Source organism: Xyrauchen texanus, chromosome 47 (genome assembly GCF_025860055.1).
Source record: "Xyrauchen texanus isolate HMW12.3.18 chromosome 47, RBS_HiC_50CHRs, whole genome shotgun sequence".
NCBI classification, from domain to species: domain Eukaryota; kingdom Metazoa; phylum Chordata; class Actinopteri; order Cypriniformes; family Catostomidae; genus Xyrauchen; species Xyrauchen texanus.
In genome coordinates, this window is record NC_068322.1 from 1,889,189 (window position 1) to 1,909,848 (window position 20,660).

Here is a 20,660-nt window from a genome sequence, read left to right on the forward strand (position 1 = left end):
GCTATTTAAACAGTATAATTAAGATCCATTTCTGTCATTAAACATCCCCCGACTCATTTTAAAAAGTCTGGTCTTGATTAACTACAGATTCGTGTGAGATGACTAGATGCCTTTGGCTCATATTGCCATCACTGTGGAGGCTGTTGGCTGGCCACATCCCAATACATCCCACTGATGGCGGCCAACACGCTCCTCGGGAACTGGGATCGGTCTCTTGGAGGTGTCATGGTAAGATGCTCTCTCACCCAAGACCCAAGACATGCGTGATTCAACTAACAAGACCTTGTTGTCTGTCAGAACTTGTCCAGTAAGCTGGCACAGATGGCATGCCAAGGGAACCTTTGCCACAGCGACACGGGTCTGTGAGCCAGGAACCGTCGGTGAGATGATGTATTTGCACCCTGATGAAGTGGTGAGAGTCTGTTGTTACATCAATTACTGTAAAAACTGTCAATTGATTACCTAATCAAATTAAAATCGCAATTAATTGTACATATAAATATTTGCTGATAATGCCCCTCAAATAACAATCAATATATAATGATTAAATGATTAGTTAAAATTATTATAAATAAAATGCATGACATTATTGTGCAAGACCGGTGATCAATAAGACAATACAAAAAGTGGCTGTAGAATCATAATATAATTAAACATTAGCCAATCACTGGCCGACAGTTCACAGCAATCTATTTAGTAATTTAATTGGCCAATCAGGCCGAGATTCTTAAACGTACCGTTTTAGGTCGCCGTGCCAAGTTTAACGTAGTTTTAAGCTTAGAAAAACATCTTGAGACAGTTGGATTCGGATCGAGACTCATCCTGTGCTGTCTGTTGTCAGTAAGTGTGGTTCGTTCTTTCTATAAGATGCTCGTTGCCTTTTTGATCTGGAGTTGCATTTACTGCCCCCTGCTGAAAACAGCTGGTACTACAAGCTAGAACTGCTCCGATGGTTGGAATATTCCTTATTACGGTTTGGGGACACGATTAATTGCGTTACTTTTTTTTTTTAGATAATCACACAGAATTGGCATGTTATATCAACAGCTCTGATAAATAACGGATGAAGTGTGTTGACGTAAATGTGTGATTGCTGCAGGATGTCTCTGTGTACGAGTGTGACGGACCGTGAAGTCAATACATTACATTTACATTTATGCATTTGGCAGACGCTTTTTATCCAAAGCGACTTACAGTGCACTTATTACAGGGACAATCCCCCCGGAGCAACCTGGAGTTAAGTGCCTTGCTCAAGGGCACAATGGTGGTGACTGTGGGGATCAAACCAACGACCTTCTGATTACTAGTTATGTGTGTTAGACCACTACACCACCACCACTCCACAGTAGAGCTCAAAATCTGCTGAAGACAAACATGCTGCTTCACCTGGATGGTAAGTTCAGACGTTTGGAGTTTTTCTCTTAACCAGTCGCAACGTGTTAACGATCACTTCGTTTCTATTTATTGTGTTGCACTGAAATCTCATTGGTGCAAATATTCTCCGGTTGGTTTTGGTTGCTTTGCGCAGCACTTTCGTTTTCATTGAAGACCAACTATTCACATTTCGCTCGAGTTTTCATGAATTGTTTTAGTATAAGAGTCTGTAAATAGTCTATTATATAACATATGTGTGTGTGCAATTTATTAAATATAAATGCATGGACTCTACAAGACCTCTAAAGGTGTCCGGTGGTGTCTGGCACCAAGATGTTAGCAGCACCGTCAGTCCACATGGTCTAAAAGAGGCCACCACCTTCCATTGCTCCATGGTCCAGTTCTGACGCTCACGTGCATATTGTAGGCACTTTTGGCTGTGGACAGGGGTTAGCGTGGGCACTCTGCGATGCATTGTGTGATCTGACACCTTTCTATCATGGCCAGCATTAAGTCTTTCAGCAATCTGTGCTACAGTATCTCTTCTGTGGGATCGGACCAGACGGGCTAGCCTTCGCTCCCCTCACACATGAATGAGCCTTGGGCATCCACGACCCTGTCGTCGGGTCACCTTCCTTGGACCACTTGCGGTAGGTATTAATAACCGCATACTGGGAACAACCCGCAAGACCTGCCATTTTGGAGATGCTCTGACCCGGTCGTCTAGCCATCATAAATTTGCCCTTGTCAAAGTCGCTCAGATCCTTATGCTTGCCCATTTACAGAACTGACTGTTCACCTGCTGCCTAATATATCCCTGCCATTGTAATGAGATCAACTCTTATTCACTTCACCTGTCAGTGTTTAATGTTGAGGATGATCCGTGTGTGGTTTTGGGATCTACACCCATCTGTGAAGACATCAGACGGCAGATGCTGTGGCCGCAGAATTCCACTACATGAGCTAGAGGCCAGAATAGATGTGAGTAAACCACACTGACCTTTGACATGCCATCTGATTTACATTCGCCAGTTTCTAAAAATCTCCCCCTCTCCTTCAAGCCATTGATGCAACGACCATCAAGGATGTGTGTATGAAATACATCTATAATAAAGCTCCAGCTATAGCTGGTCAGTACTTGCATTTTACAATATGCTAAACTACTATAAAAGATGAATGATAATGGGATAATTATTCTGACTGATTGAGCAGCTCCCGGACTATAACTGCATGTTTTGGTTAAGACAATATAGAGAACTGAAGCAGTAGACTGCCAAGAGTATTTCAAATGACGTGCTTTTTTATTATAAAATAAGAACACAATAAAGTTAAAAGATCGAGTTATATTTTCTGTCCCAGCATTACGTCATTTTTTGATTTTAGCAGCAACTTGTTCCTGGGCAGCTTTTTTCGCCTTTATCATCTCCACCAGTTCCTGCAGACACATGAAATAGAAAAAAAAATTATAAACTGTGATCTGTTTTTTTACGTGTTAAACAACACGCTAAATTAATTTTCGGTGCTTTTACAAAAGGTCTCCAAGGACGTGAACAAATAAGATTTGGGAGGACTAAACAAAATATATCCTCGTGGTGGCGGAGGATGAGTCTCAGTTGCCTCAGAGACCGCCAATCCGTGCATCTTATGTGGCTTGAGTGCGTTACCGAGGAGACGTAGTGCCTGTGGAGGCTTCACACTATTCTCCGCAGCATCCACTCACAACTCACCATGTGCCATATTATAGCGACCACGAGGAGGTTACCCCATGTGAACTCGCCCTAGCAACCGGGCCAATTTGGTTGCTTAGGAGACCTGGCTGGAGTCACTCAGCACGTCCTGGATTCGAACTCGTGACTCCATGTATGATAGTCGGCGTCAATACTCACGGAGATACCCCCAATCATGCAGAACATTATTAAACCGAGCCACTCACTTTGTATCTCTTCATGCAGTCTTTCTTGGAGCGTCCGGGCACAGCGTCAGATATTTTCTCCCATCGCTCTGGTGTGTTCACTGGGTAGGTCTTCAGAGCCTGTTCTAGAAGTTTCTGCTCCTCTGTGGTCCAGGCGGTGGAGTTTGAATCGGCACCTACGGCTAGATGGATTGGGGAAGTTAACATGATGTACAACATGTTTTGTAGTGGAGTTCAGAATGGCATTTAACTATAATAATAATACTATGCAGAGTGACAAATGAATGCAAGTGATAAACAGTCATTTTTAACATCTCTCTTTCTTGACTATTTGATTGTACGGCCATTTTTACACTGAAATGGGATTATCAATCTCATAATATGGACATTATTGGATTTGATGCATACATATTTTGACGTGTTGTTGCATGCTGGACTGTGACCGTGCAGCCTCACAAAAACATACTTGGTGCACCTTTAACATTGCTATTTGACGAGGAAGTAAACTATAGCAAGTGTAACACATGAACAGTATGATTTAGCTATTGTACAACTGAAATTATACAAGTTGTCTTAAATGTTTTGACTACCTGGGCATTTTTGTAGATCCATATATGATTTACACATGCAGGGTCGCAATAATGTTTAACAAAACAATCATGCATTTAAGGGTTAAAGTGATATATTGTCATAACATGCAACTCTATCGAAGGTGCTTCAGTAAGTATTGTTAATGTTCCACTGGATAGTTATTTCACGAGCTTAAGCGTCAAATAATAGGGTGGGTTATCAAGATAAAGCAAGTACTATTCAACTGTTCATATGATCTCATAAGCTACTGATGTGATTACATTACATGTCTTGTGTGTGTACATGATTTTAAACGTTACTGTTACTTTAAATGAGGAATAAAATAATGCATCAACAATAAAAGCTAAATATTTTACAGTATTGCACGTCATATGCAGAATAGGTTTATGTGACATTTATCATTGCATAATAGATTTTTTGATAGGCACTATAGTACGCTAGTATTCATATGTGGCTTACCATCAAAGCGTTCTGATGGCACAGCGTTGTCAACAGTTGGAGGAACGACTGAATGCTCCTTCTTAAACTTCTCAAAGGCCTTTCGGTTAATCTCGTCTTTCTGGTTAGGATCTGAAACAACAAGAGATTTCAGCAAATAAAGCATGTGTTCGCTCAAGCCGCCTCTGAAACGCTCTGAAAAACGAATTTGTTACCCACCGAGTTTCTGCAGTGTTTTCGCTTTATTGATCACGTCTTTGGCCGTTCTCTTCACGCCGCTGTTGGAGTGCTGATTCATGTAGTTGGCGATCACCTCCCACCTGTCAGATCACAACACGCCTCAGTCACGAGTGCCGAGAAACCTTGTATGTTCTGTGATGAGACATGCGGTTTCCGTGGAGACTCACCTGGCGTTAGTTCCGGCGGGAAACAGGTTCACAGCTTTGATGAGCAGTTGAAGATCTTCTTCGTTCCAGCCTCTGTTATTGACTCCGCCCCCTCCGCCGGTGTGTTCGGCGGTACGAACGGCCTGCTGTGCTTGAATCTCCGCCTGCTTCTCCTTCTGTATCTGAACATTCACGTCCTGCACCTGCACACACACACACACACACACACACACACACACACACACACAGTTGGGACACTTGTGGAGGAACATCCAGATGCATGTTTAATACAGACTAGGAGATTTGTTTTTATTTACACATTTTACTTCTGTTGTGCAACAACGAATCGCTCACATTAAATGGTTCATCCCCTTTTTCATCCAATTTGTAACGCCCAATTCCCAATGCGCTCTGTGTCCTCATGGTGGCGTAGTGACTCGCCTCAATCCAGGCAGCGGAGGACGAATCTCAGTTGCCTCCGCGTCTGAGACCATCAATCCGCGTATCTTATCACGTGGCTTGAGCGCGTTACCGTGGAGACATAGCGCATGTGGAGGTTTCACGCTATTCTCCGCGGCATCCGTGCACAACTCGCCACACGCCCCACCGAGAGCGAGAACCACATTATAGCGACCACGAGGAGGTTACCCCATGTGACTCTACCCTCCCTAGCAACCAGGCAAATTTGGTTGCTAAGGAGACCTGGCTGGAGTCACTCTGGATTAAAACTAGCGAACTCCAGGGGTGATAGTAAGCGTCTTTGAGCTACCCAGGCCCCCTCTATTTAAGTACTTTTAAGTATGCACGTGTGATGTAAGCGTGTTGGCATGTTCACAAGTGAGTGTGTGAACTCAGCCCTCGTAAACACGCATACGGCTGTTGACTGGAAGTGACGGTTTATAGTTAAAAAGTAATTCAATATTGATCTTTTTTACACCACAAGTGATCATATCACTTCAGAAGACAATCATTTAACTACTGGAGTCGTATGGATGACGTTTATGCTGACTCTGTGATTTTGGGGCTTCAAAAAGGTCTGATCACCATCCACTCGCATTGTATGTATTTGCTATTTTTCTTCAAATGTGTTCTGCTGAAGAAAGAGAGTCACACACATCTGGGATGGCATGAGGGTGAGTAAATGATGAGAGAATTTTCACGTTTGTGTGAACTGTCCCTTTAAGACCAGAAATGTTGATGAAGAAAAGTCAAATAAATGGGGTCAGTTTTCATGTTCTGCTCACCTGTTTCTCCAGAGCTGCTTTACTCTGTTCTTTATTCCCAGAAGTCAAAGCTTCATTCAGTGTCTGTAAACTGACAAATAAAACAAAATGTCAACATTTCTCCAAGCATCCTCACACATACCACATCTTATGGTTGAATAAATTGCACATACATTTTTTTTACGGAAACAATCTCCCAAGAACAAAAATCCAATAAATGTCTTTAATAAACAGCATATGGGCGTTTCTTCAACTTTGGGAACACTCATGTCCCAAGGGTTGATTTTTATTTCTTCTTTTACTGACATATATACACACACAGTTTGAGCAATAATCACAGCAGAAATCTGTTACCTGGTCAGTTCTAGCCGATCACAGAGTTTCTCCACCTCTTGCATCATTCTGATGTTGTCGGCTTCATTATCTGTGAAGTAATTCTGGGTCTGAGAGAAACAGAGACCGATAAAGTTAAACTGATCACAACAATTCACTGAATATTTGAGAGACATACGGGGAGGTTTTCCTGCCTTGCACGTAGTCCTGAGTTTCTGTCGTTCTTTTTTGATGGCCTTTTTCTGAGCGTCTTTCTCTTTCTTCGCCTGCTGTGCCACCTGTCGGGCCGCCTCCTCTTCTTTCTCCCTCGCCAAACGTGCCACCGCCGCCTCGGCCTCTCGTGCCTACAAACACACAGATACTGCTAGACTCAAACATACACAACTGTGATATACACAATAAAACCTGAGCAAACCACAGATTACCCAAGCAACCTCACAGACAAGTAAAGAATGTCTAATTTGGAAGAAAACAACCTAAGGTGAGAGCAGACACAAAGTTTGTGGCTACTTCGGGCAATAAAATAAAGTGACCAATCACATTCCTGAGAATGAGAGCTTTCATTTGATATATGACTTGCCTATTTAAGTGCTATGTGTATATTTCAACATCACCTCTAGGTGGCGATAATAGGCAACACAGAGGTTTTAATGCTTAATTATGTTATTTTTGCAGCATAAATATTAAATGATTTATGTATCCGTGGACTCTTACAATTTAAGCGCAAACTTTTTGCATGCTTCTGGCCACACCTACGTTCTGTATTGCACAACTACACATTATATGAGGTTTTACCTTGTGAATTTCAGTGTTTTTATGTGCAGTAATTTCACATCAGATGATTGCAACACGCTCCAAAACAATTTGAGAAGTCGAACGTTTACCACGGTGAAACCTCACCATTTCTTCTAATAACACTTAAGCATTTAGGCACTGAAGACACAGATTTACCAAGTATAAAAAGTGGAATTTTGCAACAAAGTTTGTCCATATCTGTCTGCATTAATGGTGCCCACACAGATGTGAGTTACCCATGCAATGGGCACTGATGCACCCCTGGCCCATACAGACACTGGCTTTTGGACCAGATGCTGATAACAGCTTGGATGGCCGTTTCCCTCTTTGGCCCGGAAAACACAACGGTGCATTTTTCAAAAAAGTGTTGAAATGTCTCTACAGACCAAAAAACACAGTTCCACTGTTTTACTTTCCATCTAAGATGAGAGCGAGTCCAGAGAAGTCGGCAGCACTTCTGGACAGTGATGATGTATGGCTTCTCCTTTACATAGTAAGTAAAGGGTTGCCGATGTCCAGTCTCCACATACATATATATAAAATATATATGATGTAATACAATTTAACTTTAAGCGATGAGATATGCATTTGAAAACAGAAAATATGCAATATTTATAAAACTCAAGAGATTTTGGAATTCACAAAAAGGCAGCGCTAGCACATGCTTATGGGCCGATTAATTGGCCAAGCCCATATTTCTGTCTACCAGAAAGTATTTACATTTATGTTATATATAGGCTAAGCCCATTATCAGTTGATAATTGGCCATTTTAAAATCGAACGCCCACCGATTCCCAATCTCTGCCCCAAAATGTGTATTTTCAGTGTATATTGTACAAGTGTTCTACAACTTTGCGTATGTCTCATTTGAATTGAACAATATAATATAACCAGGATTATATGGGCCATCACTCACTATGTTCCATGTATAAACCTATTTTAATATGCTATTTTTGGCTATTAAGGGTTTCATGGTAAATGGTCTTAAATCCACATTTTTGCAGAATTTTTTTTTTTTTAAGGTTTATTTAACAGGGACAATGCACACTAATGATACATAATTAAATGTACAGTGTGCCAGAATTAGCCAATAGGCTATTTTACATCTGCTGTCCCTGGACAGATCTTGATATGTCACATCTTAAAAAAAACAAAAAAACAATATAACTGGGACAATAATTAACAACAAAGGTTTCAACTATCTAAACACAAAAGAACACAATGAGCCAACCAACCACATTGGCATAGCACAAGAGGCACAAACAAGCAAACAAACAAACAAACAAAAAGGCAGGACAAGGAAGACAGTGCAGCAGTAAGATTTCATGTCAAGTGTAATGTAAACAGTCCTGACTATCTATTAACCATTTCTTTAAGTTATGTTTAAAAGAAACGTACGATTTAAAATTCCTAATTTGAATGGGAATGTGATTCCATTCACGAGCAGCCCTTACTGAAAAAGCTGTTTGACCAATCGCACTCTTCCTAAACGGGACAATGCAGTCACCTCTTGCTGCACTCCTTGTAGATCTGAGAGCATTTGGTGCTGTGCAGGAGGAGCCAGTCCATGCTGAATTTTGTACACAAGACAGATATCTGCATATATAATCAAGTTTTCGAAATTCAATAAATTATATTTTTTTAAAACATGACAATGATGATAATATATGGATTTCCTATCGAGTACTTTAAGAGTTTTCTTATATAGGGATAGTAATGGTTTAAGAGAAGTGTTGCTAGCTTGTGACCAGGTTGTCAAACAATAGGTGATATGAGATAAAATCATGGAGTGCATGAACATCATAGCGGCCCTTTTTGACATGCAGCTATGGACATATCTAAAATTTGCCAGGTTGTGCTTAATGTGATTACAAACCTTCTTAATATGTAATTTAAAAGTAAGATTGTTATCTATGTAAACTCCAAGATATTTAAACTCTGAGACGACTTGTAGTCTCTCCCCTGCTACGACTATATCAGGTTCTACACAGCGGCTTTTAGATTTACTTAAACATACATACAGTTTTGGATACATTCAGTTGAACAAAATTATGATTTAACCATTCTGTGATCTTTTGCATTGATTTTGATAGCAGATCAGCAGCTTGAGCTGCACTGTTAGCATGTACAAAGATTACTGTGTCATCTGCATACATTTGGGTATTGACATTAGGACAAACATTTGGCAAGTCATTTACATACAATGAAAATAAAAGTGGACCCAAAATAGATCCCTGTGGGAGACCTGCAGATAAGGAAATTACACTTGATTGTTTATTCCTAACTCTAATGAACTGAGTCCGATGTGTTAAATAAGATTCAACCCATTTAATAGTGCCTGTATCAAAATTAAAAGTTTTCAACTTCGATAAAAAACTCCATGATTAATAGTGTCAAATGCTTTTTTTTAAATCTATGAAAACAGCACCAACAACCCCTCCTCAATCCAACTGTGACTTGACTTCGTCAATGAAATAGCAATTGGCTGTTTCTGTTGAATGATTAAATCAGGGTTCCAGACTGTGCGACCATTTTATGAGAATGTGCGAGTTCAAATGTTATGTGGTCGCATTTGTGCGAGTGGACGCTCGCGCAACAGAACACCGTTGTATCACCAGCAGCTGCTGCAGTCGGTAACTTATTCAAAATGAACGAGTACATCATGAATCCGTTTTCCAAATCGTGTTTTTGACTTATCCTGAATCACTACGGTACGCCTATAATATGTGTTTATATTCTGACTATTTTATCCCGGGCTCGGCTTGGCTGCGATGCTGCCCAGTGCCTGCGTGACTCGCCATAGACATTAACGGAGAGAAGTAGCTCCGGCTACAGTGTTCTTCCGCAAGAAACGTGCACTTTATTTATAAACAACGCACACGTCACGCGCATTGCACACTGATGGTGAAACGCGCCAATTCCGAATTCACGAATTAAAATGAAAAGGTCAATTGCTGAATACTTTAAAAAAGAAAGTGTGGAAGTCAAGGATGCTGGTGGAAAGGACCAGCCAATGAGCCAGCACACAGACACAACTGATGACGAGAGCACAGGTGCGGACAGGGAGGAACCGAGTGAGCAGAGGAAAAAGAAAAGGCACAACTTCCAGCAGCAATGGCTTAGACCAGTGGTTCTCAACCTTTTTTGAACAAACGCCCCCCTGACCTCTTCATGATCCTCTTAACGCCCCCCCCCCCTAAAAAAAACGAAAACACTTCAGAAATACTATTACAGCCAAACAATTGCAACACTGATACCTGAAGCCTGAGTTTTTGGTAAAAAAAAACAAAAAACTGAAACATAAGTTTCTTATTGTATTTAAACTACATGTAAAAGCCTCAAGTTGAGTAATACTGTGTTTGGAAAAAAAATGCAAAAACACATGGATTGTTTGAAAGGTATTTCAAATGTATTTAGAAATTCAAACAAATTCAGGCTCACACAATTTTTTTTAAGATGAACCAATCACGTGAACAATAACGTAACTAACCTAAATGGCCAATGAACAAGCAGCGGTCGTTCGCGCACTCAATTAGGCAATATATACTAGGCTTCAAATTTGAATAGCCTACAAACGGTCATTTGATTTCAAATGACGAACAAAGACGATTATGACTTTATTATTCCCATCAGCCAATTACACATTGCAGAGTAGAGATGCGCGGATCAGCTCTAACGTCACCCGAATCAGCTGTTAAAAACAAACTCACCATCACCAATGATTTTCTCAGATTAGATATCCACACCCGATCATCACATTACAATTAAAATTCTCAGGGCCAGATGTACTAACGCTTTTGCGCCCACTTCAGGCGTATTTGTTTCGCAAAGTGCGCATAAAACCATGGCGAGGTATGTACGAACGTGACGCACCGAGATGAAAGCGCAGATTGCCTGTCGCAATTGAAAATGGCAAAATGCGCTGTGTCATGCATATGCATTCATGGGATGGACAAGGGAAAGTGGGAGTGTCACATAAATAGATGGGAGGGGAAGCGTAAACTGCCTAATTATGCCTAATTATGTATTCCGCGTTATGTACAGAAAAAGCCGGTGAAAGCGCGCCTCTATTTTGCGCTGAAAAGTCTCCGCCTCTTAAAAGCATGTGTAACTTAGGAAGCGGCTCTCCTGGCATATCCTCCTGGTGAAGTGGCAGCAGAAATCCGAGCAAGACGAAGACATAGGCTAAGGAGAAGAGCTGAAAAGATTTTTGCGCAGGCCGCCTGTTGAGTACCTCTGAGTAACGCCCTCCATTTGTGCCTGAGCTCCCCCCTCTCTGCTGCCTCGTTCACACCGCCCCCCCAACACTGTCCAAACGCCCCCTAGGGGGCGGTACCGCCCCCGTTGAGAAACGCTGGCTTAGACAGTACCCGTGGTTGCGATACGAGGCTAATGCCATGCATTGTTTGTACTGTAAACAGTGTGGCCCATCCATTGCAGGTCATTCTAAATTTGTTACAGGGTCTACGCAATTTAAGATTGAGTCTATTAAACTGCACAATGAAAGCAAAAAACATAAAACCTGTAGGGACCGGTGTGTCTCACGAAACACCGAGCCCCTTCCTACGTCTTTTCAGTGGTTAGATGAGAGTAATCGCTCGACAGAGGAAAAGGAAATGATTATAAAATTTAACACTGCTTATAACAGCAAAAAGGAACTCCCGTTCACAAAATTCAAATCAGAAATTATACTGATGAAAAAGAACGGGTTGAATGTTAATCCCACTTATGCCAACGACATGGCCTGTGCCCAATTTATAGGAGTGATAGCAGACAATCTGCGAAAAAAGATGGCTGAAAAAATTCTCCGCCCACTATTTATCATTTATGATTGATGGAGATACAGACATCTCCAACAACAAAGAATGTGAGATTGTCTATGCCCGTGTCATTGATAATGGAAGACCTACCAATATCCTAATTGGTTATATTGACGTTCAACACGCCCATGCAGAAGGTAAGGAGTGTGAGATTTCTTTTTTATTACAACTATAAACTTTGATAACGAAAAATCTGTATCAGTGTATTATAATAGTCTAATCTTTTAAAATTGAATGCATACATTTGAATGTTTAATGATTTTTAAAAGATAGAAAGATGATGATAACAGACAGATAGAACAGACAGACAGATAGAACAGACAGACAGACAGATAGAACAGACAGACAGACAGACAGATAGAACAGACAGACAGTCAGATAGAACAGACAGACAGATAGAACAGACAGACAGTCAGATAGAACAGACAGACAGATAGAACAGACAGACAGACAGATAGAACAGACAGACAGTCAGATAGAACAGACAGACAGTCAGATAGAACAGACAGACAGATAGAACAGACAGACAGTCAGATAGAACAGACAGATAGAACAGACAGACAGTCAGATAGAACAGACAGACAGTCAGATAGAACAGACAGACAGATAGAACAGACAGACAGTCAGATAGAACAGACAGACAGACAGATAGAATATAATTAAAATGTAAAATGCTTAAAATTACAGATTAAAATTACTGTCCAAAATCTATGAAAATCCTGAAATTTGGCAATGATAATTACCAAATATTACATGTTGTTTTTCTATAATATATTACAGGTATTTATGCTGCAACCAAGAAAGCCTTTGCTAGTCTTGAATTAGTGTTGAGGGGCCAGAGCTGATGGATTATGATGCCAGTCAGGATGTTAGGCTGTGGTTCTCCCAAGGAAAGAGGACCAGGAGGCCCAACTATAAGAGCTGGCCCCTCTGAATTCAATTGCAATGTGTTACTAAGGTTGACATTTATTCACAACCAAGGTGACAAAGTGTGTGTGACAGCTGTGAAGACAGTAAAATTATATATCAAACATTAAAAAACATAAATGTTTTTATAATAGTTTTTTTGATTTGATAGTTAAAAGATTAAAACATTTTGCTAACATGAGGTCTTGTGTCACTGTCAGTCTTTTTACATCAGTGCAAAACTAGGGTATGCAGATTAAGACCACTATTCATCAGCATGCATTGATTAATCCCATGGCATGTAGCAGAAAAAAAAAAGGTGCAACCAAATCATATGCTGGTGCGACCAACTGAGAAAGTTGGTAGCACCAGTGCAACCAGTGGAAAAGTTAGTCTGGAGCCCTGGATTAATACGGAAGCCAAATTGATGTGGATGTAAAGAGTAGGAACTGGTATTTAAATGATGTATCATTTGTTCTGAGACAAGTTTTTCGGCCACCTTGGAAACCACCGGCAGGATACTAATAGGTCTATAGTTACAGATGGACAAACGATCACCTCCTTTGAACACAAGAAAAACTGCAGCCAACTTCCACACATTTGGGAACAATCCCTGAGCAATTGAAAGGTTAACAATTTTCGTAATTGGGTATACTAATAATTCAGAGAGCTCTTTCAACATAACAGTGATCATTCCAATGACATCTTTCGCTCGAGATGGCCTAAGAGATCTAATCACTCTCACTACATCTGCCTCAGTAATATATTCTATGTTGAAAGCTTGCTCTGTTTGTTCGACTTGACAAGGAGTGTTCTTATATTCAGAAGAAAAACACTTGAAGATATTTTCTACTGAATCAATGAAATAATTATTGTGTGCATCAGCTACTTCAGCTGGCTTATCTCTTAATTTTCCACCAACTACAAGTTGTCAGCGCATCACAGAAAGTGTTTTATTATTCTTACCCGTTCCTTTTCCTCATGCTCGCGTTTCTTCGCCTCTGCTTTGGCCTTCTTTTCGGACTCTTTCCTGGCTTTCTCCTCCTCTTTAAACTTCTTTATTCGGGGGTCGCAGTTGTAGGCGGTGTCTGTAATACACACACACACACACAGTAAGTTCTGATGAGTTATTTAAGCGGTTACACACACTGACGTCTGACTCGATTCTCACCGACAAGCGTTCGTATTCTGTTCATCTCTTCTTTCTTCCTCTGCGCTCGAGACGCTCGGTTCTGTTTCTCAATCCATCTTCGCTCATCTCGACTGGTTCCCGCATGAGAAACAAAAACAGCACATTGAGATCGAAATACAGCAAAGTGCAAAATGATCTACACAGCCTATGAATGTTAGATACAAGTCAAGTAGAATTTAACCAATAATGGGTGAATCTGAATTTGAAGCATGTTCAACCAAATTCTTCTATCAATAATGCAAATATATATATATATATAATTAATAATATGTCCTTAAAAATTAGGATTCTTGACACAAATGACATTGAGGTGAAATATGACCCAGACAGTTAATATTCACCCAGATTCACTCGATTACATTGTAATAAATCCAAACATTATTTACCATTCAGCTTTTTCCTTTTCCTCTTCATCTAAATATGAAAATTCTCTCCAAGAGTCAAAGTTGTACCTTCAGGAAGACAATAAATGATGAAACAGTTTATGCATATACTGTATCAGGGCTGTCAATCTATTCAAATATTAAATTGAATTAATCGCATTATATGCCATCGAATTAATCGATCATTTACAGTGCCTTGCAAAAGTATTCAGACCCCCGACCAATTATCTCACATTACTGAATTACAAATGGTGCAATGAAATTTCATTTAGGTGAAAAATCTTGCTTGCATAAGTATTCACCCCCTGTGCTGTGGAAGCTGCAAGGTTACACAGATGAAGGACACCATTACTTCACCGTTGGCATCCACCTGTGAATCATATAAGTTGCACATTTTCTGGATAAAACCCCATTGTTGAAGGATCATTGGTCAGGCTGTGAATCTGAAGGAAAATGAAGACTAAAGAGCATTCCACAGAAGTTCCAGATAAAGTCATAAATGTGCATAGATTAGAGAACGGGTACAACATAATATCCAACTGTTTGGATATCCCAGTGAGCACAGATGCATCAATAATCAGGAAGTGGAAGCTGCAAGACACCACCCAGACACGGCCAAGAAAAGGCCTAAAAACTCAGCGCTCTAACAAAAGGAGACTTGTGAGAGAAGCCACAGAGAGGCCGACAATCACTTTGAAGGATCTGCAGAGTTCAGTGGCTGGGAGTGAGTAATGATGCACCAGTCGACCATATCAAGAGCATAACGCTGGCCTGTATGGGAGGGTGGCATGAAAGAAGCCGTTACTCAAAAAGTACCATCCGAAAGCATGCGAGTGACCCAACTGCGATGTGGGAGAAGGTTTTGTGGCTATGCCGTCCCTACAGTGAGGTATGGTGGTGCAGCACCATGTGGTGGGGATGCTTCTCATCAGTATGGGCATCTCATTAGAACTGAAGGAAGAATGGATGGAGCAGGACAATGATCCCAAGCACAAGACCAAAGTAACATTGGAGTGGCTCAAGAACAAACAGATAAATGTCCTACAGTGGCCCAGTCAAAGTCCTGATCTCAATCCTATTGAGAATCTTTGGCACTATTTGACAATTGCAGTCCACAAGCGTCACCTGAACAACCTGGAGCAAATCTGCCGAGAAGAACGGGCCAAAATCACTTCATCACTGTGCAAAGCTGGTACATCTGTACCCCAAAACACTTAAAGCAGTTACTGCAGCAAAAGGTGGCTCGACCAAATATTAATGTGTGGGGGGTTGAATACTTATGCAAGAAAGATATTTCAGTTTTTTCATAAAAATATTTCCCATCAAAAAACCCAATGTCACCTGACAATAACAGATTTGGAGTTTCAGTGTTTTAGAATAAAATATCAATCAATGAACTTTCAGTAATTCAAGAATAGATCAGGGGTCTGAATACTTTTGCAAGGCACTGTAAATAGTTCTAAAAAAAAAGCCCCAAAAATGACAATAATTCAATATATAATGACTAAATAATTAAAATAAAATGCATTACATTATTGCGGTAGACGAGTAAAATAAGTCAAAACAAAATGTGGCATTAGCGTCCAATATATTGATTATTACTATATTATTGAACATAAGCCGATCACTGGCCGACAATTCACAGAAATCATTTTTTTATTGAATTTGTCAATCTCACATGCATGAGAGCGTCTCAATTCGGTTGTGTCGCATCATAAACATCCAGCTTTTAGGCCGGTTTGTCAACTTAAACGTTGAATAACTTAGCCAAATACGTCTTGAGATGCTTGCATTCGGATTTGCGCTCCATAAAGTCATGTTTGAACGCAAGATCGAGACTCATCCTGTGCTGTCTGCTGTCAGTAAGTGTGGTTCGTTCTTTCTATAAGATGCTCGTTGCCTTTTGATCTGAAGTTGCGCTTACTGCCCCCTGCTGAAAACAGCTGGTACTACAAGCTTGAACTGCTCCGATGGAGGGAACATTCCTTTTTACGGTCCAAGGTCATGATTAACTTTAACAAGTTATTTGTTTTATTAATAGCACTGAATATGCACTACCATGTTCAATTAACAGCCCTAATATATATATATATATATATATATTTTTAAACAATTTTATACAGGCTCTCACATAACTGGCTCTATTTTTGTGACCGCGCTAGGTGCGACGGGAATGCGTATACCAAGTGCAATTTATGTGCCAGCGCAAGTGGCAATGGCTAGGAGTGTTTGCGCTAACTGTGGGCGAATTATATGTTAAAGAAGTCACAGTGGATCAATTCGATTAATAATACTTACATTATCTATCATTTAACGGAGCCTACATTCAAGTCCACATTCTCCACGCGTATGAAAAGAGAGTGTCGATGTCATATTACAAAGGACGCAGTTAATGCACAAAAGAATGCAAGTCCATATTTCTACTCTTCTATTTCATTGCATACAGTCCACTTACACTAACAACTATGAATGTGCTAGATTATATAGGACGCAGATGTGCAATAACCGGAGAAGAACCTCAGAATTAAATAGCACTTGACCCAGCCCATTAGCGCTTTGCTGGTGCAATTTCGTCAAACCTACTTGCGCCTAGACTTAGCGCATGCTTGCACGAAAATACCAAAACGTCATGGCCATGCACGAATCATGCATCAAAAATAGGGCCCGGTCTTTGCGGTCCTCATTGTTCAAAATGCATAAACAGTTTTCACTCACCAAAAGGAATAGAAACTATCAACGTCCTCAAAAGACGACTCCATGGTTCCCAGACTTGGGCTGTGTTTTTTAACAGACCACCTGGTTGAGGGAGATTGGTTGCAGGATGACTTTGTTACGCAGAAAATATTTCCATTTATAATTATGTAAATCACAAGTGTTGGGCATTTACCTGGCATTCCTCTCAAAAACTGCAGCAAAAACATCAAAGAAGTTTTCTTTGCCTTCTGCCTTGGAGGGGACTGCGTTGTCAAAAGTGGGATCAACGCTGTCAAACGCTCTTCGCTTCACGGGATCGGACAGAATCTCTATTGCTGCAATACGACAGAAACAAAATGACAAAGCATCATTAATGATGTGGATTATGACCAGACACAGTGTAGAGCTAATAGACAAACATATATATCTATATATAAACAGAACTGAAGTCCAAACCTTTTGTTATACAAGTGAAATAATCGTTGTCCCCCTCCACAATCTGTTCGCCCGCTGCTTTCCGTTTGTCTGGGTGATGTTTGAGGACCATAGCTTTATCTGTGGAGAACACCAAATATCTTGTCTCATCCCTCACTGTTATATGCCAGTTAAACGAGCAAAGCAGAGAGATCAGGCAACAAACTTACGAGCAGATTTGATCTGTTTCTGCGTTGCCTTGTACCTGACGTGGGCCAGACCTAGCACAGCATAGTGATCTTGGTTCTGTAGAATCAAAGACAAAAAAATCACATGAAGTCAGTTCATCCAGAGAGGCATTCAAGATCAGACGCAGAAACGTTTCTCCTACGCACCTTCCAGTCTTTTGGGTCCAGTGTCTTGAGCATGGGATACTCCTCCAGCTGAAGCTCCTCACCCTCCTCCTCCTCAGACAGCTCCTCCTCTTCCTCCAGCTCCTGAAAGGCGGCCGAAACATTTCTACTCCTGCGCTTCAGAAACGCTTCAAACCAGCGGCCCACCGGCTCAATCTGAACCGGGACTGAGGCTTAAGAGAGAGACAAACATATAAGAATGTCTCAGCTCTGTAGGTGCATACAGAGCAAGTGAACTTTGAAGCTATAATGTTATAATTTGGAAAACGGACCAAATTATAACTTCCGTTTCACTGTGCATCTTGCCATTGCAGTCTCTAGCCACGATCGTGATTTCAAACTCGATTACTTCGTGCTTGACGCATGCACAGAGCGCTGGATGGCACTAGGAGGTTTAACCGAGCTTGAAATCATGATTGTGTCAAGAGACTGCAATGGCAAGATGTACAGTGAAATAGGAGTTATATTTTGGTCTGTTCTCACCCATAAAAATGGATCACTTCAGAAGACAGGTATGAGCCGTATAAATTAAGTATTTATGCTGCATTTATGTGCTTTTTGGCGCTTCAAAGTTCTGGTTCCAATTCACTTTCATTGCATGGACCTACAGAGCTGAAATATTATTTTAAAATGCATCAGGTGCACTGCCGAAGAAAGTCATACACATCTGGGATGGCATGAGGGTGAGTAAATGATGAGAGACTTTTTAACCAATCCTTTAAATTAGTCTGTCAGTCAAATGACCAGAAAATTGATTATACAAATTAATTCATTCTTCTAAACTAAAGTGTCAAGCCATTGATTTCTTAATATCAAATTCAGTTGTTGCATATGACTAAACACTATGAGACACACGCTGATGAGAGAGAGAGAGAGAGAGAGAGAGAGAGAGAGTGTGTGTGTGTGTGTGTGTGTGTGTGTGTGTGCATCTCACAGACACAAATTCATTATATCATTATTACAGTCACACTTACCGGCAACGGCGGAACACACCACAGTCATCTGCCCTTCTATCGCCTCCGTCAGCATCTTAACTAGTTCAGATGACCAAGACAGCTCGCATCAGCATGAGAGATCGGACTGATTTAGAGTAATTATATCAGATCTGCTAGATCCACATGGGCCCCACACAGCTGGACAACTCCGTGTTACACTCAAATCCATCCGATGTGCTAAAGCGCGAGTGAAAGTGGTTCCACTACAACATTATCCCGGGGTGCTTCTCATTTGCTAAACTGTGCATCCTCGTTTCCTAGCTCCACCATATTAATAAACGAGGACGGAGAAATCAAAAGCAATAGCACGTGTCGCACACTCACGCGTCACTGCTGTGCGCCGATTTCTGAAGTCAAACTGAGCAGCTTTATTATCTCGCTTCACTTAAGGGATGTTGTTCTTGACATTTCTGCCTTTGTTACTGTTACTTTGTACCCAGTGCTTGAAAAAAAAGTTTCTTCATCTGAACTAATTAATAAATAAATAAATAAAATTTACATTACACGTTGAAAGTTAATCTGCATCAGTCTGCACCCAAATTAATGCTACTGTTCCAGTGCTACAAAAATACTGTAATGGTGAGCAAAACCTTATGGTGGACTACAGGCTAAGTCGGGTCTCTTTGGAGACCTTAAGAAGCATCCTGCCCTATGCTGGCACACATGGCTGGGGATACCACATTACAGTCTTGATAAATGTGGACTGTGCCTCAGGCATTTCAGGTGCTTGTAGGCTCAGTGTGCAGGCTTGTTCACACAGGAACCAACTAAATTGCATCTCTATGGCAACAGACTGTTAAGTTTCCCACTCAATGCTCGATGAAGTTGGCCATGGGTTCGAACATCTAGCCAATAGGCCAGTCTTTTCAATGTGTGTGGGAGCCACAGATGGATACCATGTCTGTATTAAGACCCCCTCTGGACCAAGTGGCCAGGACTACATAAACGGGAAGCTGTTCCCATCCATACAGATGTAGGCAGTATGCGATGGAAAAGGCAGGTTCCTGAACATCTTCGTTGGGTATTCTGGTTCTGTCCATGACACCAGAGTCCTGAAGAACACCAGGATATACAGTGAAGCGCTGTATCCTCCACCAGGATACTTCATTGTGGGAGATGGTTGTTATCCCTGAATGAACCATTCTATAGCCATCATTACACCATACCGGAAGCCATTCAAACTGATGTCCCACCTTAACATGGGCAACCATGTTACTCTGTGAAATGGTTAAAATCGCTCTTAAACTGTGTCAAATACAGTAGAACAGACATCGATGAAAACACTCTTTAATAATAATAATAATAATGATACCAACATTTTTTATAATGTGCAAAACATCTTTTCTTTGCTACTTGACAATTCACAATAAACAAATTTGCTGAAAAGGCAAGTAAAATTATCCACGTGACATCCCCAATTAACATGATCCCCAGTTGGTCCATAACACTGGTAGGAAACCTCACCATGGTAACAGCAGTTCCCGCCAAAATGCCTTTAATCTTTAAACAATTATCCGTTTCATACTTTATATTTTTTATTATTCCTATAGAAGCTCTATAGGCTACACAAGGTTAAATGGACTGGATAAAGTGCCTTTACTTAATTTACTTAATGTAAAATTGAGATCATCATACAGTACACCAGAAAAGAATATCAAAACATAAAATTATGAAAGTAATACAATCGTGTTTGTTTACTGTACGTGCACTAAGTGTAATTAATTGTTACTATTATTATTATTTTATATATTTATGATGTATACCCATGTAACTCTGTTTTTATATTATTTT

At 40.6% G+C, this 20,660-nt stretch overlaps 1 protein-coding gene across 1 annotated transcript; it reads right to left on the bottom strand.

The window, feature by feature from the left end:
• Positions 1–2,662: 2,662 nt before the first annotated feature.
• LOC127639041 (dnaJ homolog subfamily C member 2-like) lies at positions 2,663–19,116 on the bottom strand. The gene is made up of 17 exons (XM_052120863.1): positions 18,849–19,116; positions 17,857–18,047; positions 17,692–17,767; positions 17,504–17,602; positions 17,241–17,382; positions 17,069–17,149; positions 14,357–14,422; positions 13,950–14,041; positions 13,745–13,866; positions 6,452–6,601; positions 6,279–6,367; positions 5,946–6,015; positions 4,723–4,904; positions 4,535–4,635; positions 4,337–4,447; positions 3,308–3,468; positions 2,663–2,809 (listed from the first exon to the last, which is right to left on the bottom strand). Exons 1-17 carry the CDS (start codon positions 18,901–18,903, stop codon positions 2,741–2,743), a joined length of 1,857 nt encoding a protein of 618 aa, XP_051976823.1. The 5' UTR covers positions 18,904–19,116; the 3' UTR covers positions 2,663–2,740.
• Positions 19,117–20,660: the final 1,544 nt, after the last annotated feature.

Coding starts and splice junctions, on each gene's coding strand:
- LOC127639041 (XM_052120863.1), bottom strand. CDS start 18,903: ATGCTGACGGAGGCGATAGAAGGGCAGATGACTGTGGTGTGTTCCGCC. Junction 6,016..6,278: donor GATCGGCTAGAACTGACCAG/GTAACAGATTTC, acceptor TTTATTTGTCAG/TTTACAGACACTGAATGAAG. Junction 4,448..4,534: donor GAAAACACTGCAGAAACTCG/GTGGGTAACAAA, acceptor TTGTTGTTTCAG/ATCCTAACCAGAAAGACGAG.